Source organism: Pituophis catenifer, unplaced genomic scaffold, assembly GCF_029215685.1.
Source record: "Pituophis catenifer annectens isolate HBS135680 unplaced genomic scaffold, rPitCat1.0.hap2 SCAF_3, whole genome shotgun sequence".
Classification (NCBI taxonomy): Eukaryota; Metazoa; Chordata; class Lepidosauria; order Squamata; family Colubridae; genus Pituophis; species Pituophis catenifer.
In genome coordinates, this window is record NW_027256883.1 from 142,640,302 (window position 1) to 142,657,422 (window position 17,121).

Here is a 17,121-nt window from a genome sequence, read left to right on the forward strand (position 1 = left end):
AAATTAAAACACCCCAATAATTTAAAAGCAGATTAAAATTTACATGTTAAAAGAGGGAGATTAGGCCAAGCCCGCTTGATGAAATAAAATGGTCTTCACAGCGCGGCAGAAGGTGCGCAGATCCGGGATCCTCCGTATCTCTGGGGGAGCTCATTCCAGACAGTAGGTGCCCCCACAGAGAAGGCTCTCCCCCTAGGGGCCATCAGTCACCTTTTTCAGTTCTGTTGGAACTTTGAAAATGGTCACTAAATGTACTGTTTTAAGTCAAGGACAACTGTACTTGCTTTTACTCTATTCTTGATTCCCACCTTCTCGGTTTTGAGATTAATTCAAGGAACTGTTGATTGTAGTTATCAAAAGTTCTACAATCTTATATTAACTCCAAAAAGTTATAAGGAATTAAAACCTACTGCAAAAGACTGTATTAGTTCCTCTGCTAATATACCTTAAGACACAATTTAAGAGAGATCACATTGGGCACTTAAAGTTGAATCGTGCAAGATTATTTTCTTAAAATGCCAAAAGGAAATGAAAGTGATACTACCTATATAAATATAACTTAAAACGTGATTTGTTCTCCATAGAAGTCCTACAATTAGAAACACAAATTAAACAAAGGACTCAAAAGCAGACTTGTTCATTTATTGAAGAAAATGATCCAAAGGTACATATTTCTGTGTGACAAAAGTATTTAAACCTCACACTCATTTGATGGTGAAATTAGTCAGGTATTTCAATTAATGGGATGATAATCAGGTGTGAGTGTGGGAGGTCCTGGCCTTAGTGCAAGAGCAGATTCAGGTTCTTCACTATCAAAAGTGAGAACTTCACAACACAGGTATACAGAATTGTGTCACAGCTGGAAGAACAAGTTTTGAGGATCTCTGAAAACCAGCTGCTGACACTCAGCCTGGAAAAGGTGACAAAACTATTTTTGAAGAATTTGGACTCTACCACTCCACTATTAGGCAAACTGAGTACACAGGGAGGACCAGGGGTGGTATTCACTTACCTTCGCTACCGGTTCACAAATGTGAGCGCGTGGAGTGTCAAAAACGGGACGTGATGATGTTCGGGCAGGTGGGCGGGGCCTCCTGCAGCCATTACCGGTTTGCCTGAACTGGATAGAACCGGCTGAATACCACCACTGGGGAGGACATTCAAAACCACTGTTACCCTCTCCATCCTATTCTGGAAAGGGGGGAAAGTATGTCTTCTGAAAATTGGTGTCTCCATTGTGTTTTTTACTTTGGCTCCACATCAAAGACTGCAGTGTTGCTGCCCTCACAACAATATTAGTTATTGCAGCTATTGGAATACCAATAATGGCTTCGTTGGTAGGGCAGACAAACAGCCAATAGAAAGAGGGAAAGTGAACAATCTGCACTTAGCCTGGGCACTTTTCAGATCTGGGTGACAATAAATATTGTGTACTGCTATCTGATCAAAAAAATGAGATATTCCACAAGGTTCATATTCCCCAGATTGAACCCCTACCAAGCAGGGATGAAATGCTCCTGATTCGGACCCGACTGGGTGATCCGGTAGCGATTGTGGCAGGTAGTCCAGAGAACTGGTAGCGATGGCGGCACGAGGCTCCGCCCACCACCCAGGTGTCATTACTTCCTAGTTTTAACCAGGAAGTAATGTGTTTTTTACCCTCTGTGCATACGCAGGTGGTTTTGCGCTTGTGAAGAGGGTCTGCACGCGCACATGTGTGCAGTGATGCACATGTGGCGCGTGGCGCATGCACTTCCAAAACCGTAAGGAAGGTACGTAGATTTCACCCCTGCTACCAAGGGGAGGAAAAGCTATACAAAAGAGGTGTCTTCAGCAGCAAGTTACTTTTTCCTTCCCCCCATGGCCAAATGCAATAGATGGGAGTTAATACTGTACAAAAAAAAGTTCAATCAGGAGATTTTATGGCATTTTCCAAAATAAAACAATGGCAATCTTCTTCCAAATAGCCTTAATTCAGCATAGATTGTTGTGCTAATGTCCGCAATGAACAGGAAGCAGGCTGTTCCAGACTAGAGGCAAAGAGGCTATATAAGAAAATACTTTCAGTGCTTGTATAGCTCTGCAAACATAACTTATGCATATAATAATGTTCCTGTTATAAATCTAATGTTATTTTAACAGATTAACACTGGTATGATGAGGTTTCTTTCACTTCTCTCAAAAATAAATGAGGACCCTTAAAGTAGATCTAGGGGTTGTGAAGGGTGGGAGAAGAGAGGAAAAAATGAACATTAGCACATAATGTTATATTGGAGAAATAAAATCAAGCTCACAGCCTAAAGATGTTTTTTTTAAACTTGTTCATTTGGTTTTGCTATTTAAATAAACTTTCATCTCTTTGTGGGAAGACAGGTTAACATACTTTAGGACACATAAGGCTTAACGTGAATCCGATGTCTCAGTTTCAATACCAAAATAATTATATACACCCATTATAATAAAAAAGGTCATATTTAGGCATATAGAATTTTGGCTTACTAGTAATTTGAAACTACAGCTCATAAGAATACTGCAAATGTAATAAAATTATTAGGGGAAAATTGCATTGCATGGCTATCTTTTATCGTATTTGAGTATAGATCAGGGATGTCAAACTCGCGTCGTCACGTGACATATCGCAACTTTCCCCCCCCCTTTGCTAAAATGGGGTGGGCATGGCCAGTGCATAATGCATCTGGCCTGCAGCCTGTTTGACACCCCTGGTACAGATAGTCCTTGCAACAGCAATTGTGACAGGAGTTTGTGTTCTCAAATGATGTGATGTGAGGGGGTTAGGATGTTGCATGGGTCAGGAACAGTATGTGAGAGGTACCATGAGGGTTGGTGAGAGTGCACAAAGTGTCATGCAGGTCAGGGGGTGTTCACAGGGGTATGAATCAGAGGGTGAGTGGCTAATGCGAAGTGAGTGCAGAGAGGCTGGAAGACTGTGTGATAAGAAACACTTAGCTCAGCAACTTGCAATCTTTCCTTCTAGCTTCCCCATTGGCCTGCGGAAGCCAGCAGGAAAGATTGCAAGTGGCAATCATGATTGTGGGTTGCATGTCAACTGGCTGTAAGTGTGAATTGGTTGTCAAGCACCCAGATTGTAATCACGTGACTAGCAGGGTGCTAGGATGACCAAAACTCCAAGAACTAGTTGTAACCACCATTCGTTACCTGGCACTGTAACTTGGAATTGTTGATTGAATGGCCATAGATCAAGGAATATCTGTCAAGGAATACCATAACATTTAAGGCACCATTATCTGTCTTCTTCTTTTACAACATCCTCAAAAATTTATCCCACAGAATTGAAGTAGACTCCAAACAGTGGAGTTAAGGCATGGAAAAGGAAATTGGGACATTTTTTTTTTTTGCATCTTTCAGCACGGAACTTTCATTAAATTTCATTCTGCTCTGTAAAACAAAAATAACTTCTATAGCCTTTATGAATCCAACTGCAGGCAATAAAACTAATTTATCTAGAAAAATATTTTAATCTAGTCAATATGTAATACGTAGTAATGCTGCAATGCAGATCTAACAACATCTAATTTACACATGGCTTCCAGACTTCAATTTGGTATGAAATTCTTCATCTAATTTATGTCAGTGACCTGTTCAATTACAAAAATCCAAGGCACTTTAAATACACTATAGATTTCAAAGAACAGAGATAACCATGTCATGATAAAGCTGAACAAAAATGTGAAAACTCTTGGATAGTTCTAGAAATTAAGTGACTAGCTTTTTCATGTATTAGGTTTTGACAATACCACTGTTGATGCCATTTTTGTCCAATATTAAAAGTAAAGCACCAGAGAAAAAAAGCCCAACATTTGTAAATCAAGCTAATGTACATCAGGGACATTCTCAAGCTTTAAACTTGCCAATATGTTCACGAACTATAATTATTCTCTGAATTTGAGCTGTTCCTTCATAAATCTGAAAAGAGAAAATATATGATAGTGTTTTAAGTCAATTTAAAATAGGATTACGATAGACAAAATGTTCAAGAAAACAGTGTATCTTAAATTATGATGGGTAATGTGTAAAAATTATTATAAATGCATAATTGTGTTAATAAACACGAGAGAACAAAAATCTAAACTTGATAGTCCAAAGAGCTACTTTTGATTAAACCTGAACCTAGAGCTACCAGGATGTTTGTCTTTTTCTACTGAATAATAGGCTCCCATGGCACATCACACTTAAAATCCCTATTCTGTATAAAACTATTTAAGTTTAATTAGTTATTGGCTAATGTGAAAATATGTAACAAGCAGGTATGATGAAATCTGCACCTATATATTTAAAAACTGCATTGCTACATATTATAGAAACTATTATTAAACAAAACACTGCAACACCTCAGCAAAGTAAAACACAGGATGAAAAATAGTCACCAAGAAGTGGTGTATTTAAGTCAGAAACAGCAATGTTATATGTTTCAACTTGGAAATACATACAGGTAGTCCTTAGCAAGTGACCTTTTTAATGACTGTTTGAAGTTATGACGGCACTTAAAAAGTAACTTTACAATTGGTCCTTGAATTTGCAAGTGACATGGTATCCCCGCGGTTGAGTACTAGTTGAGTGCTTTGCAACCGGTACACATTTTACAATCATTGCAGTGTTTCATAGTTATGTGATTGCTATTTGAGTTGGACTTCCAACAAGGAGAGTTAGTGGAGAAGTGGGTAATAAAACCACAAGTCGTGGTCATGTGGTATCTTGCTTAACAACCACAGTGGTTTACTTTATGACTGAAGCTGAATTGCCATAATAAAACCAACATGGTCATAAGATATTTCACTTAACAACCATGTTGCTTAATGATGGAGTTGCCAGTCTCAGTTGTGGTCATTAAGTGAGGACTACCTATACTACTGAATGAGATAAGATTACTTTCCAGCAACTCTTATGGGACCAGAAGTGAGTACAACAAATGGACATAATTTCAAGCTAAACTCTACACTTTCCTCCATATAAAAACTGCCTTTTCTTTATTCTGTAGTGGTGCACAGTGGTTAGAATGCAGTACTGCAGGCTACTTCTGCTGACTGCTGGCTGCCATCAGTTTGGCAATTCGAGTTCACCGGCTTAAGGTTGACTTAGCCTTCCATCCTCCCATGGTCAGTAAAATGAGGAATCAGATTGTTGGGGCAATATGCTGACTCTATAAACTGCTTAGAGAGAGCTTAAAGCACTGTGAAGTGGTATGTAAGTCTAAGTGCTATTTGCTATTCAATGCTATGATAAAATCTGTTATATTACTAAATCTACAATTAGTTAATAGAAATAAGAAAAACATTCTAATTAAAAAGAATAAAAAGAGCATATTAAACCTTCCATTAAAAATAATATTACATGCTTTCAGAGGGCAATAGAATAGCTGCCATGAGTCTTATTGATTCAGAGTGCCTACATGCAGATCAATCAAAAAAGGCACATTTTCTTTAGCATTATATAAATGTAAATTTAGCTTAAATATACTAATGCTATTGACTAAGATTACTTACCTGGTATATTTTTGCATCTCTCATTAGTTTTTCTACTGGATATTCACTATTGAATCCATTTCCTCCAAAAATTTGGACAGCATCAGCAGCTACTTGATTTGCAATGTCTCCCGCATATGCCTTTGCTATGGAGGCATAATAGGTATTTCTACGACCAACATCTACCTCCCATGCTGCCCTCTGGTAGGCCAGGCGAGACAGTTCCACTTTCAGTGCCATTTCAGCTAACATGAAGGACACTGCTTGGTGCTGGAATTGTTTGAGGGAGAGGTAAAAGTTAGTCTTGAAAACTTAACTTCCAAATATGCAATGGTAGTGTGTATTTAAACAGTATACACAATTCAGTCTTATTTATTTATTATATGTCACTCTGCGACTCTGGGCAGTAGACTTCTTATGTTCTGGTTTAACAAGAAACCCTTTGCTGATAGAAGAGAATATTTGTAGCTTGGAGCTTAGTTGTTTTGTTGCAGATATTTCATTCACAACTAGCACTGATGTTACCTAGTTGGGTAATGAAATGTCTGCAAGAAAACAACCAAGCTCAAGGGCACCAAGGACTCCAAAAGAAAGTCCTTAAATGGCTTATTGTTCAATATGCATAAAACATATGTTAATAAACAACGAGCACAATACAAATATGAGTGACTCTGTAAAGGGATAAGTAGTATGCTTCTTTCCAGGATGTTGCATTGCAATGTTCGCCACCCTTAACCATTGACCCACGGTTGCCGGAGACCAACAATTTACTTACCACTATTTCAGATGAAACATACAATGTAACATATGGCAGTATCAGCAGATATACAATACACTGGCCTAGTAACTTAAGTAACAAGTGAAGCCATTTTTAAATTTCTTATACCACACAAGATTCTCTTCATCTACAGTAAGTGGAGTCTGGTAAAACAAACTGTATATTTTGTGATTGTGATTGAATATTTTGTTATTGTTCTTATTTTCTTAATCTTTTGTTATTGTGACATTATTGTGATTTTAATGAGACTTTTGGATTATTGAAAATTTCCAAATGCAAGACTCTATAAGCACTCTGTGAAAAAAATATATTTGAAATATGCCTCCTACAAACTACAACAATTCAAATATGTGCTTCCATTATCAGAAACATGTTCCACTAAATGGTATGGTTCTTCCTTGTTAACTCTTTACATCAGTGTTTCCCAACTTTGGCAACTTTAAGCTGCGTAGGCTTCAGCTCCCAGAGTTCCCAAGGCTGACTGGCGAATTCTGGGAGTTGAAATCCACGTAGCTTAAAGTTGACAAAGTTGAAAAACATTGCTCTATCTATATTCAAAATCCACAAGATGATAAAGGGTGAGGAACAGGGCAAGAAAAAAGGAAGTCTAATTAAGCTTAAATTTATTAATGGAATGTTTGATTTCATACCATATTACATCCGTAGTTGGAATTCCACATACCTCTGCAATGGCCTTCCCAAATGTTTTTCTTTCCATAGCATATTTTGTGGCTTCATCCAAAGCTCTCTGTGCTAATCCAACAGCACCAGCTGCTACCTGTAGATCAGTAATAAATATTACAAAGCAGAAGTTCTACAATTAGAATTCCTCTTTCGAATGTACTTTAAATACTTACTGGAGGTCTTGTTTTATCAAAAGCTCCCATGGCAATTTTAAAGCCAGCTCCTTCACCAATAAGTACATTTTCTTTGGGTACTCTTACATCCTCAAAAACAATCCCTCTCGTATCTGAACAGCGCTGGCCCATGTTAAGCTCCTGAAAAGGAATTTTGTATTATAAATAATTACCATGAAAACTCTATTTTTAATTCAACAAAACTGAAGTAGGTTCATCAGAAAGCTAAGATTAAAACCTGTTCCTCCCACTATGTTATTTGTTCTTACACATATATTAAAAATAAATTCAATAAAAAAATTTTAGAAATCAGATTTGGGCCTATATTTGGTAGCAATGTCACAAAGCTGAACAATTTCGGAAAATGGTTTATAACAGAATGGAACAAATTCTAAAAGCTTGATTTCCTTTCCAAGTACTATTTTTATTACATTTCACTAAACCCTATATTCCCACAAAGAATATCCAATTAGCTTTATTCAAGATAACTACTGCAAGAATATTTTATTATATATATTTTATAGCCAATGAATTCTTAACTATTAACTAAGAAGAGCCAATACCAAATTTTCAAATTAGCATTAAGATGTTCCACTTCTACCTTTCTTCCAATCTGTATTCCAGGGCTGTCAGCTTCCACAATAAATCCAGTAAAAGCTTTACCTGCCGGAGCTTTTGGATCAGGATTGGAACGTGCCAATAAAAAATACCTAATTGGAACATAATAAAACCACAATTTTACAAATTTGCTCACAAGCCATCAGAAACCATTAACTGTCTTATAGCTTTCTTATAGCATATAAAATACTGATCACACATTTCTCATGAAGAGATAGTACATTCTTATAGCATAATCCTTTGTTTTTATTCAGACATATGCCCCAATAAATTCAGTAGATCTTAATATGATTTTGATTCTAAATTTCAATTCATACATAAAATTAGATATGTCAGTATTATACATTGATTCTGGGTGAAGGAATGACTTCGCTTCTACAAATTTATCTTCTTTTTAGCCCACGCTCATCTACTGAATTCTTCTCTTTTTTTTTCCTAAATAAATTAATGACTTATGATTTAGAATTAAGGAAATAATACTATTGACCAAATGAATGGGATAATAATTGGTATGTAATAATAGCACATCATTCAGGCTCAAACATTCTATTGCTTGGTTATAGAATGATACAAGTGTGATACAAGAATGAAAATACTGTTGAAAAATTGTTTTTGCACATTTAAATGTTTATATCTAAATTATGACCACCACTGAAAATATAAATATATAGTAGTAACATTTTCCTAAAAAAAATGTTAGAGACATACTGTATAACTGAGCCTTATTTAAATAGCTTAAATAAATTGCTATACCAATTAGCTTTGCCACCATTGGTGATCCACATTTTTTGTCCATTAATAATATATTCATCTCCTTTCCTTTCAGCTCTTGTCTTTATACTTGCTACATCAGAGCCTGCACCAGGTTCTGTTACACAATATGCCTTAAAGAAGAAAATTCAAAACATCAAATTATAAACTATACAGTACTACACATACTAAAATTTGAAGAATGAGCATTAAATCCAGCCATTCTAAATGAACATAATACAAAATCATCAGTAATTTGGCTAACTTTCATTATAATTTTATTGATAAAGAAATTAATAACTTAAAATTATGAAAACTTTTAAATTGTGGAGAACTACTGAGAATACGAAGAAATCCTAATGAAACATCACTGTTTTATTGCTAAATGTGTATATTGCTTTATTCATCACGAAGATTGCTACCAATTCATATTTAAATTCTTGAGAATATGCAGAACTATCTTATGAAATGAACTCTATACACTGCAACCATTAAAACTCTGTGTGTGTGTGTATTTTCCTGAATCAAAACCACAAATTGCCTATTTATTTTATCACTGATCCACCCAATTGTAGACATTACTGAGTCTAAATGAACAACTGCCATTTCTACTATGTGTAAACACAACAGATGTTCATTTAGGTTAGTACTGTAGTGAATTCTGTCATTATTATAGCAAGGTATGACTTCATGCTCACATAAATATTTTTATTACTGTTAAATTATATTGTTGAAGTTCAATTATTACCCTGAATAATAACTTAACATACTATGACATACTATGACATAAGTATAACATAACATAATACACTTTCACGATGGAAATCAAAATACCATTTATCAATATTGCAAAACACTTACACACATTATGGGCTCTTCAGTCATTCTTCCTAAATATTTTTTCTGCTGTTGCTCAGTCCCCCCAATTATAACTGGCATTTGCTGTAACAAAAAAGTTCACTGTTTAATATGGGAAGACAGAGCCTAATGCTAATGTTAAAATAATGTAAATAATAAGTACAATTAAAGCAAAACACTTACACCTAGGGAATTTGCCTCAATAGCTGTCTGAACTCCTGTACATCCATAAGCCAATTCTTCAGTAATAAGGCAGGCATCAAAAGTGCCAAGGCCAAGACCACCTACAAAAATTGTTTTGGACAACAAATAATATTTCACACAAATAAATGTTATGTCACAAAGTTAATTATTTTATGTTTTATTGCACCCTCTTCTGATTTAGTGATGGAAGCCATTCCAGCAACTTAAGCAAAATGGCTGCTAAATGAACAAGTGACAGAGGGGGAGAGAGAGAAAAACACCCTGCAAAATTCCTGGTTGTTGCTGATCATTCAGATAAAGTTACTTCGTGTTTAATCCATCCCCCCTCCTTTTTTGTTGCCCCCTTGCAGAATGAAGCAATTGCTTAACCAAGCTATCTTTTCCTGAGCTGCTTTTCCTTGCAGCCCAGAACTTCCCTAAAATGTGTTAACAAGTTCCATTCTGACTTTAATTAGTTGATTAGAACTCTTACTGATGCCTGAAACTCACTAGACATTAATCAGTTTCACACTGAAGCTTTTTGTTGTCAGGTCATGAAATTTGATCATAAATGTGTACATTTTTTTTTTAATTGGATTTATATGCCGCCCTTCTTCAGAGACTCAGGGCGGCTTACAATGTGCTAAGCAATAGCAATACATTGAACAGAAAATGATTTTTATTACTGTTTATGTATTTACAAATACAGTTTACAAATAAAGGGGTTGTACATTAAGCAACAGATATGCTAAATTTGATATATTCTGAATACTGCCCTTCACACACACAAAAGATAACAGATTTAATTATATGGGTTTTAAAAAGATTTATAAGTATACTATCTTTTAAATCTTTTCAATTTAAATACAGTATCAAAGAATATAATGAATACTAATTGTATTCAATAATTGTATTTATAATAAATAATTGTAGGAGAGAAACAGTTTGAGCTCAACAGAATAACCACAGAATGAGGTCAATTCACATGTTTACATATCATCTGTAACATGTTATATAACATCTCTTCAAGACACATTCCTATCTCATATATTCAAAATCAGATTGGACTGTAATATTTTTAGTGTTGTTATTGCTTATACATAGATTTCACTGTTTATTTGGTTTTATAGCTTATAAGGTATTTTACTTACCAGAACTTTCTGGTATGTGTGTATTCATCAAGCCAAGTTCCCATGCCCTTTTAATGAGAGGAACAGGATACTAAAAAGGAAACAGACACAAGAAATATTATGCAGAGCTCCTCTGCTTAGGGTCTTATTCACTGAAATTTTAAACCTGGTCTTCCCCTACTATTTATTGTATATCTACCTCTCCAGTTACATCATAGTGAGAAGCAACAGGTATGATTTCTTCTCTAGCAAATTTACGAGCTGTAGCTTGAAATTCCTTCTGTTCATCAGTAAGTTCTAGAAAACATAAGATTTCAAGTTCCCAAATAAGCATAAAAAATTAGTAGGGCATAACATATTTATTTATTTGATTGTTTTTTAAAGCCTATCTTTATTATTTTAAAAATAACTCAAGGTAACAAACATACCGTACATAATACTCGTTTCTTCTCCCATTTTCCCCAAAAGGTGAATGGTAAGGTGAAAGAGAGTGATTGGCCAAGATCACCCAGCTGGTTTTCATGCCTAAACTAGGACTAGAATTGGGAAAATGTGCAGACTAATCTACATGAAATACTTTCTTCACTATCATCCTTAACTGTATGCATCCCATATCCCATCTACTAAAATATACACTTACTTTTTTTCTTCACCCACAAATATCAATCCAAAACTTTCTCTACCCCAAGTCATGTGTAAAACACATATATGGAAATATGTATGCGCCAATGTTAAACCTTAAAGGAGCATGTGTTAAGAGTCTGCCCTACATACCGGTAGTAATTGTCCATAAACCAAGTATAGTTTTGAAGCATTTCAAGTAATTCAGGGAATGTATTATCTTTCATTACAAATGGCTTCCACTCAATCTAAAAACTGCAAATGCTTCTTAACAAGCTGCAGTAGATAATGCACATTAGGGAATACAGGTGAATAAAATGTCCAAAAAGGAATACATTTCAGCCTTATGTATTCAGAGTTTATCCTATATAAATATTCTATCCTTTTCTTCCTAGGCTGATGTATGTTTCATAAGAAAAAAGTGGATGTATCAGAACATGCCTGCATATGCTCATATGGTATATATGTATAGCAAATATGCTCACAAAGTACATAGCAAACAATGACAAAATGAATTAATTTAGATTTATAATACTAGAAGCTGCCAATTCAGGGCCTTCATGTGAAGCATTATGGAGCATTTTTACATACCAAAGCTATAACCAGCAGCCGATTTGCTTTTTGGTGATGTTGCAGTAGCATGACTGGATTGTGCTCTCAAGCCACAAGCAACAATGCTTCGCCCAACCTGAAATTTAATGTAGAAAAAGAGCCAAGTGTCACAGAAGTTTGGAACAGAATATTCCAAACTTTATTACCAATGCATAAACATCGCAAGGATATAGAGTCCAACACATTTAACGAAATACAATTTTTATCCCAGAGATGGTTAAAAATTCCATATGTCAATTATTAAACATAAATAATATGAATACAATCTAAAGTAAAAAAAAAAGAATATAAGAATATTTGTTTTAATGCTATAAAGAATACAAAACGTTACTGTTTACTGTTAGACTACTGTCTAAAGAAATGAAGCATTCTTTAAAATACAGTGGTTTCTTTATCTACAGCATACACTGTAACAGACACTACGTAGGCCAGACAGGCAGAAGACTAGCAGAGAGCACCAACTGGCAAATAAAAGATATGATGCAAAGTCCTTAATCTCATAGCACATGGGTAGAAATAGACCAACTAAATCCAAAAATGCCAGAGAATTCTTGGAAACTTGGCATATAAACAAATCAGCCGTCCATACAAGTAGTTCTCAATTTACAACCATTTGTTTAGCGACCCTTCAAAGTTATGAAAATGCTGGAAAAAGTAACTTATGACTAGTCCTTGAACTTATGATTGTTATGGTATCCGAAAACACAATCATGATTTGGATGCTTGGCAACCAGCATGTATTTATATTGGTTGCAGCATCCTGAGGACACAGGATCACCACTTGCAACCTTTGCAGCTGGCTTTCAGGAAGGAAAATCAATGTGAGAAGCCAGATTCTCTTAACAGCATAATTCGCTGAATAACTGACTCACTTAATGAACACATTGCTTAGTGACAGACGTTCCGGTCCCAATTGTGACTGTAAATTGAAGAATTTCTGTAGACACATAAAGCACATTTACATACCATTCTAAGGGGTCAATAAAAAAAAGCTAAGAAGGAAACAAAAAGAACACATCTTCTCCGGCAACCAACATCCAGATAAGCAAGAATTTATATCAAACAAACAAGCAGAAAACAATTAAGGAACTACAAGCAGAAAACAATTAAGGAACTATCAAGGAGAAAACTACACCCCTATCAATACTCTCAGGGCAAGCTAGTGTATATAAACAAGGAACAAACATCACACCCACTAGCATGTTACCTCATGTTATTCTTCATTGCAGTCAGTAATGAAATACTTGTAAACAAACAACCAAGCTCAGAGAGCATCAAGGACTCCGAATGCTGGTTCTTTGTTAATTTTTTTTTTGATGGCTCACAGTAGTTGTAGTTACTTTGTTTGTAACTGTGACCCAGCAAAGTCAAAGTCAATGTTTTACTAATTATTGTTTCATAGTATATGCATAGTCCATGTACTATGCTTAGTAATATAGTCAATAGATAGGACTTAAAAAGACCAAACATGAAAACAACTTTTTGTGCTAATACTGAAAAAAGGAGGAAGAAAGTATTAAACAAGTTGCAGTTACACAATAGTTAATGCAAATAAGGAATTTTTAAAAAATCAACCAGAAAAATTGTTAAGAAAGAATCCTTAAAAGGGAAATTTATGTAAAAGGTTCTTCAAATATTCAGTTATTATAAATTAACGTAAGAAACTGCAATACTATTTTAAGGTTATAAAAGTTACTGGACAGTGAGATGGGTGGCATAGAAATTAAATAAATAAAAAATAAAAATTATTTTATTAAGAATCAAATGGAAAGAAAAAATGCAAATGAAATCTAAGATATAGGAGCCATGGTGGCACAGTGGATAGAATGCAGTATTGCAGACTGACTCTGCCCGCTACCAGGAGTTCGATCATGACCAGCTGAAGGTAGACTCAGGCTTCCATTCTTCTTCAATAAAATGAAGACCCAGATTGTTGGGGGCAATAGGCTGACTCTGTAAACCACTTAGAGCAGGGGTGTCAAACTCGATTTCATTGAGGGCCGTATCAGGGTTGTATTTGACCTCAGGGGACCGAGTGGGCATAGCTGGGCTAGGCATAGCCAGCTCGATGTCCTGCAGCTCTCTGCCAGCAAAAATGGAGCCGGGCTCCGTTTTTGATTGCGACTGCCTCCTGCAGCCCTCTACCAGCGAAAATGGAGCCTGCGTGCGGCCCTCCCAGGCTCCGTTTCCCTTAGCAGAGGGCTGCATGAAGCCATTGTAGCCAAAAAAAGAGCCCAGGAGGGCTGGCAGAGGCTCCGCGGACCGGTCCTTCACTGTTTCCAGGGTGGCCCCACGGGTCAGATCTAAGCACCCTGTGGGTCAAATCTGGCCCGTGGGCCTTGAGTTTGAAACTCCTGACTTAGTGCTGTAAAGTACTATGAAACGGTATATAAGTCTAAGTGCTCTTGTTCTAAGTCAGTGGTTCTCAACCTGGGGGTCGGGACCCCTTTGGGGGGTCGAATGACTCTTTCACAGGGGTCACCTAAGACCATTGGAAAACAAATATTTTCAATGGTCTTAGGAATAATTTTATTGTTGGGGGTCACCAGGACATGTGGAACTGTATTAAAGGGTCGCAGCATTAGGAAGGTTGAGAACCACTGTTCTAAGTGCTATATAAGTAAAGCAAAAGCAATAATTTATTGAGCAAAAAATTAAGTACATTAACTCATCGCTTGCAGTAAAGACTGCAAAATGATGCCATAATTTGAGATGAACAAGATAATTTGGGGAAAATAATTATTACCCCTTAGATATTAAATATGTAATAATAATTTTAGGCATGATATCTGAAATGTTAATAAGAATGAAGGAACTCAACAGAAAGTCAAGTGCATTATTTTAGACCAGAAATCTTTTTCTATTAGCAACCAAAGGTTCACTTCTGCATTTTTGGCAGCTTGGAAGTAATCAATTTCATCCCCTAAAACTACAAAACCTTTCCCAAAATTGGCCTTGATTCAATTAATTTTCTCTGAATAGACAGCAAAGCAGAAATGTGCAAGAGTACATGAACTTCAATTCACATCTTGTCTTTTGAACCCAGCCTTGGTATATAAACTGCAAATTAAATGGCAAGTAAAGGATAAACCCAAACTATTCAACTTAATGCACAATTAGCTCAATAAAAAATGAGTACACATAAGCAAAGCGAACCTGAAGAACAACAAAAATAGGTCTTACATAAGACAACTGAAAGTAACTCCCTGGAACATCTAAAGTATAATATTAACTAGAAAGCAAAGCTTTTTGTTAATTACTTGTTACTGGTTACAAAAATCATTTATATTTGTAATTTGATATATATTTGTATAGCAGACCTTTGATATCTTGTTCTGCAAGATTTGAAATGATTTCTTGTGGCACTTTTTTTTTTTGATGCTCGTAAAGTGCATCAAAGTGTCACCTTATTCCAGGACTATCACAATAGTTTTTGTTTGGGCCATTCTATTGTGGCTTATTCCATATTCCAATTTTCCTTATGGTAAATAACTTGTTTTTCAAATTCACAGTAATTGTTTTGTTTCCTAAATCTGTGCACATTTGCACAGAAGTAAATAAAGACCCCCCCAAAAATACCTGATCCCTGATAAAAATGACCTGATCCTGATCTAATTTCCTGGGACTTCTTAGAAGAAAACTGTCAAGCAACAGGAATGTTGACAGTAATATACTGACTACCTTATGTTCTCCTTTCACAACCTTGAACTGTTCTGTTCAGAACACTTTAGCCTACATTAAACACATATATTATCATGCCAAATGATTGATGATTCTTCATATTATATTAGCATCAGTACTGACTGGCATAAACCCAAAGAACTTTCACATTATATATGATAAGTATTGCAAATAATTTCTAGAGAAATATTTTTATATAAGTTTGCAATCATTTTGAACAATGGTTTCTCTTGTTATAATATATATTTGTCATTTATATTTTCAAACGCTACAAAGGCTCCCAGACACTGTAACAATCTGTATTAAATGATAAAATAATACAGCGTTGCTGTTACACGCAAGAAAGAACTTTGTACAGCATATCACAGATCCCAATTGACAAACTTAAAAATGAACTTTTAAAATAAGATCCTAAAAACACTTTGAATTTTACCAGGGGTCAGGTAATTTTTTATGATGTAGAAATATATTTTTAGATAAAGCAAGACACCTTTATAATTCTGAGAATAAGTTTCTGACCAGAAGCCCAGTTGACCATGGCAAACAATACTATTCTTTTTGCTGTGCCAACAGAGTTGGCCTACCTGCTTCAAAAAGTTCATCTTATATGTTTAAGTTTAAAAGAATGTGGGGACATGATTTTGGAGTCAATTTACCCTGGTGGACAGAAGGAGGGTGACAGATAGGCGACCTTTGACATACTTTAATATGATATCCCATAATTTTGCAAATGATAATACAGAAGGGGGGCGACCTTTGACATACTTTAATACGATATCCCGTAATTTTGCAAACAACAACAACAACAACAATAATAATAATGTTCAGTTGACCGACTTTCATGTTTAATGAACAAAGTATATAATAATAATAATACAACGACACTTCGATTCCCCCCCCCCCACCTCCGCAATTGACTACCAATGACTGTCATCTTGCGGGCTGCAGCCGAGATTTACGACCCTCCTCTTCAAGTCCCTGGACTTTTCCTCTGGCAAGTACAATTCAAGCCAGTTCCACCCCAGCCCTAACCCAGGCGGCTGCCCACAAATTCTGCAAACGGACACACCCTCCAGTAAGGCAGGGGAGAGTCAGAAAGATCGAGCCGAAGTCGCTCTCCCTATGCTCCCCCGATGCCCCTAAGACCCCCTGTCCCCTCTTGGCCAGCTTTCTTCTCACCCGACAGGCTCTCAGAGCAGCCATGACAAAGCCTTCCTTTTTCTCTTCCTCCCCGAACCTGCCAGGCCGCGACTGAACTCCGCACCGATTTACACCGAGCCTAGACCCGCCTCCTGCGAGCGGAGGAGGGGGGAGAGGTTGGCCCTTTCGCAGGCCCTGGGCGGCTGAAGCGGAGAACAGAAGCGGGAAGAAGAAGAGGAGGAGGAGAAGAAAAGCTGGCTGGCTGGCAGGACGGCTGATTGAACCGCTTGACTTGGTGGTGAACTGCTAGGGAATCGGTCTCGTTTTTAGCGCCGCGGGCTGCGCGGATCCAAGAGTGAGGTGTTAGTTTGTGGTTCGGTGCCCTGCTCCAG

The 17,121-nt window shown here is 36.4% G+C and overlaps 1 protein-coding gene across 1 annotated transcript; it reads right to left on the reverse strand.

The window, feature by feature from the left end:
• Nucleotides 1–621: 621 nt before the first annotated feature.
• ACADM (acyl-CoA dehydrogenase medium chain) lies at nucleotides 622–16,855 on the reverse strand. The gene is made up of 12 exons (XM_070941258.1): nucleotides 16,769–16,855; nucleotides 11,888–11,984; nucleotides 10,875–10,972; nucleotides 10,697–10,766; nucleotides 9,546–9,646; nucleotides 9,366–9,446; nucleotides 8,508–8,638; nucleotides 7,738–7,846; nucleotides 7,137–7,277; nucleotides 6,962–7,057; nucleotides 5,523–5,771; nucleotides 622–3,945 (listed from the first exon to the last, which is right to left on the reverse strand). The coding sequence occupies exons 1-12, from the start codon at nucleotides 16,790–16,792 to the stop codon at nucleotides 3,874–3,876; spliced, it is 1,269 nt and encodes a 422-aa protein (XP_070797359.1). The 5' UTR covers nucleotides 16,793–16,855; the 3' UTR covers nucleotides 622–3,873.
• Nucleotides 16,856–17,121: the final 266 nt, after the last annotated feature.

Bases quoted from the DNA above. Each gene is read 5' to 3' on its own strand.
- ACADM (XM_070941258.1), bottom strand. From the start codon at position 16,792: ATGGCTGCTCTGAGAGCCTGTCGG. The intron at 10,767-10,874 runs GTAGATATACAA...TTTCCTTTTTAG, and splicing joins ACTATGATGTAACTGGAGAG to TATCCTGTTCCTCTCATTAA. The intron at 7,058-7,136 runs GTAAGTATTTAA...ACTGATCTACAG, and splicing joins TTGATAAAACAAGACCTCCA to GTAGCAGCTGGTGCTGTTGG.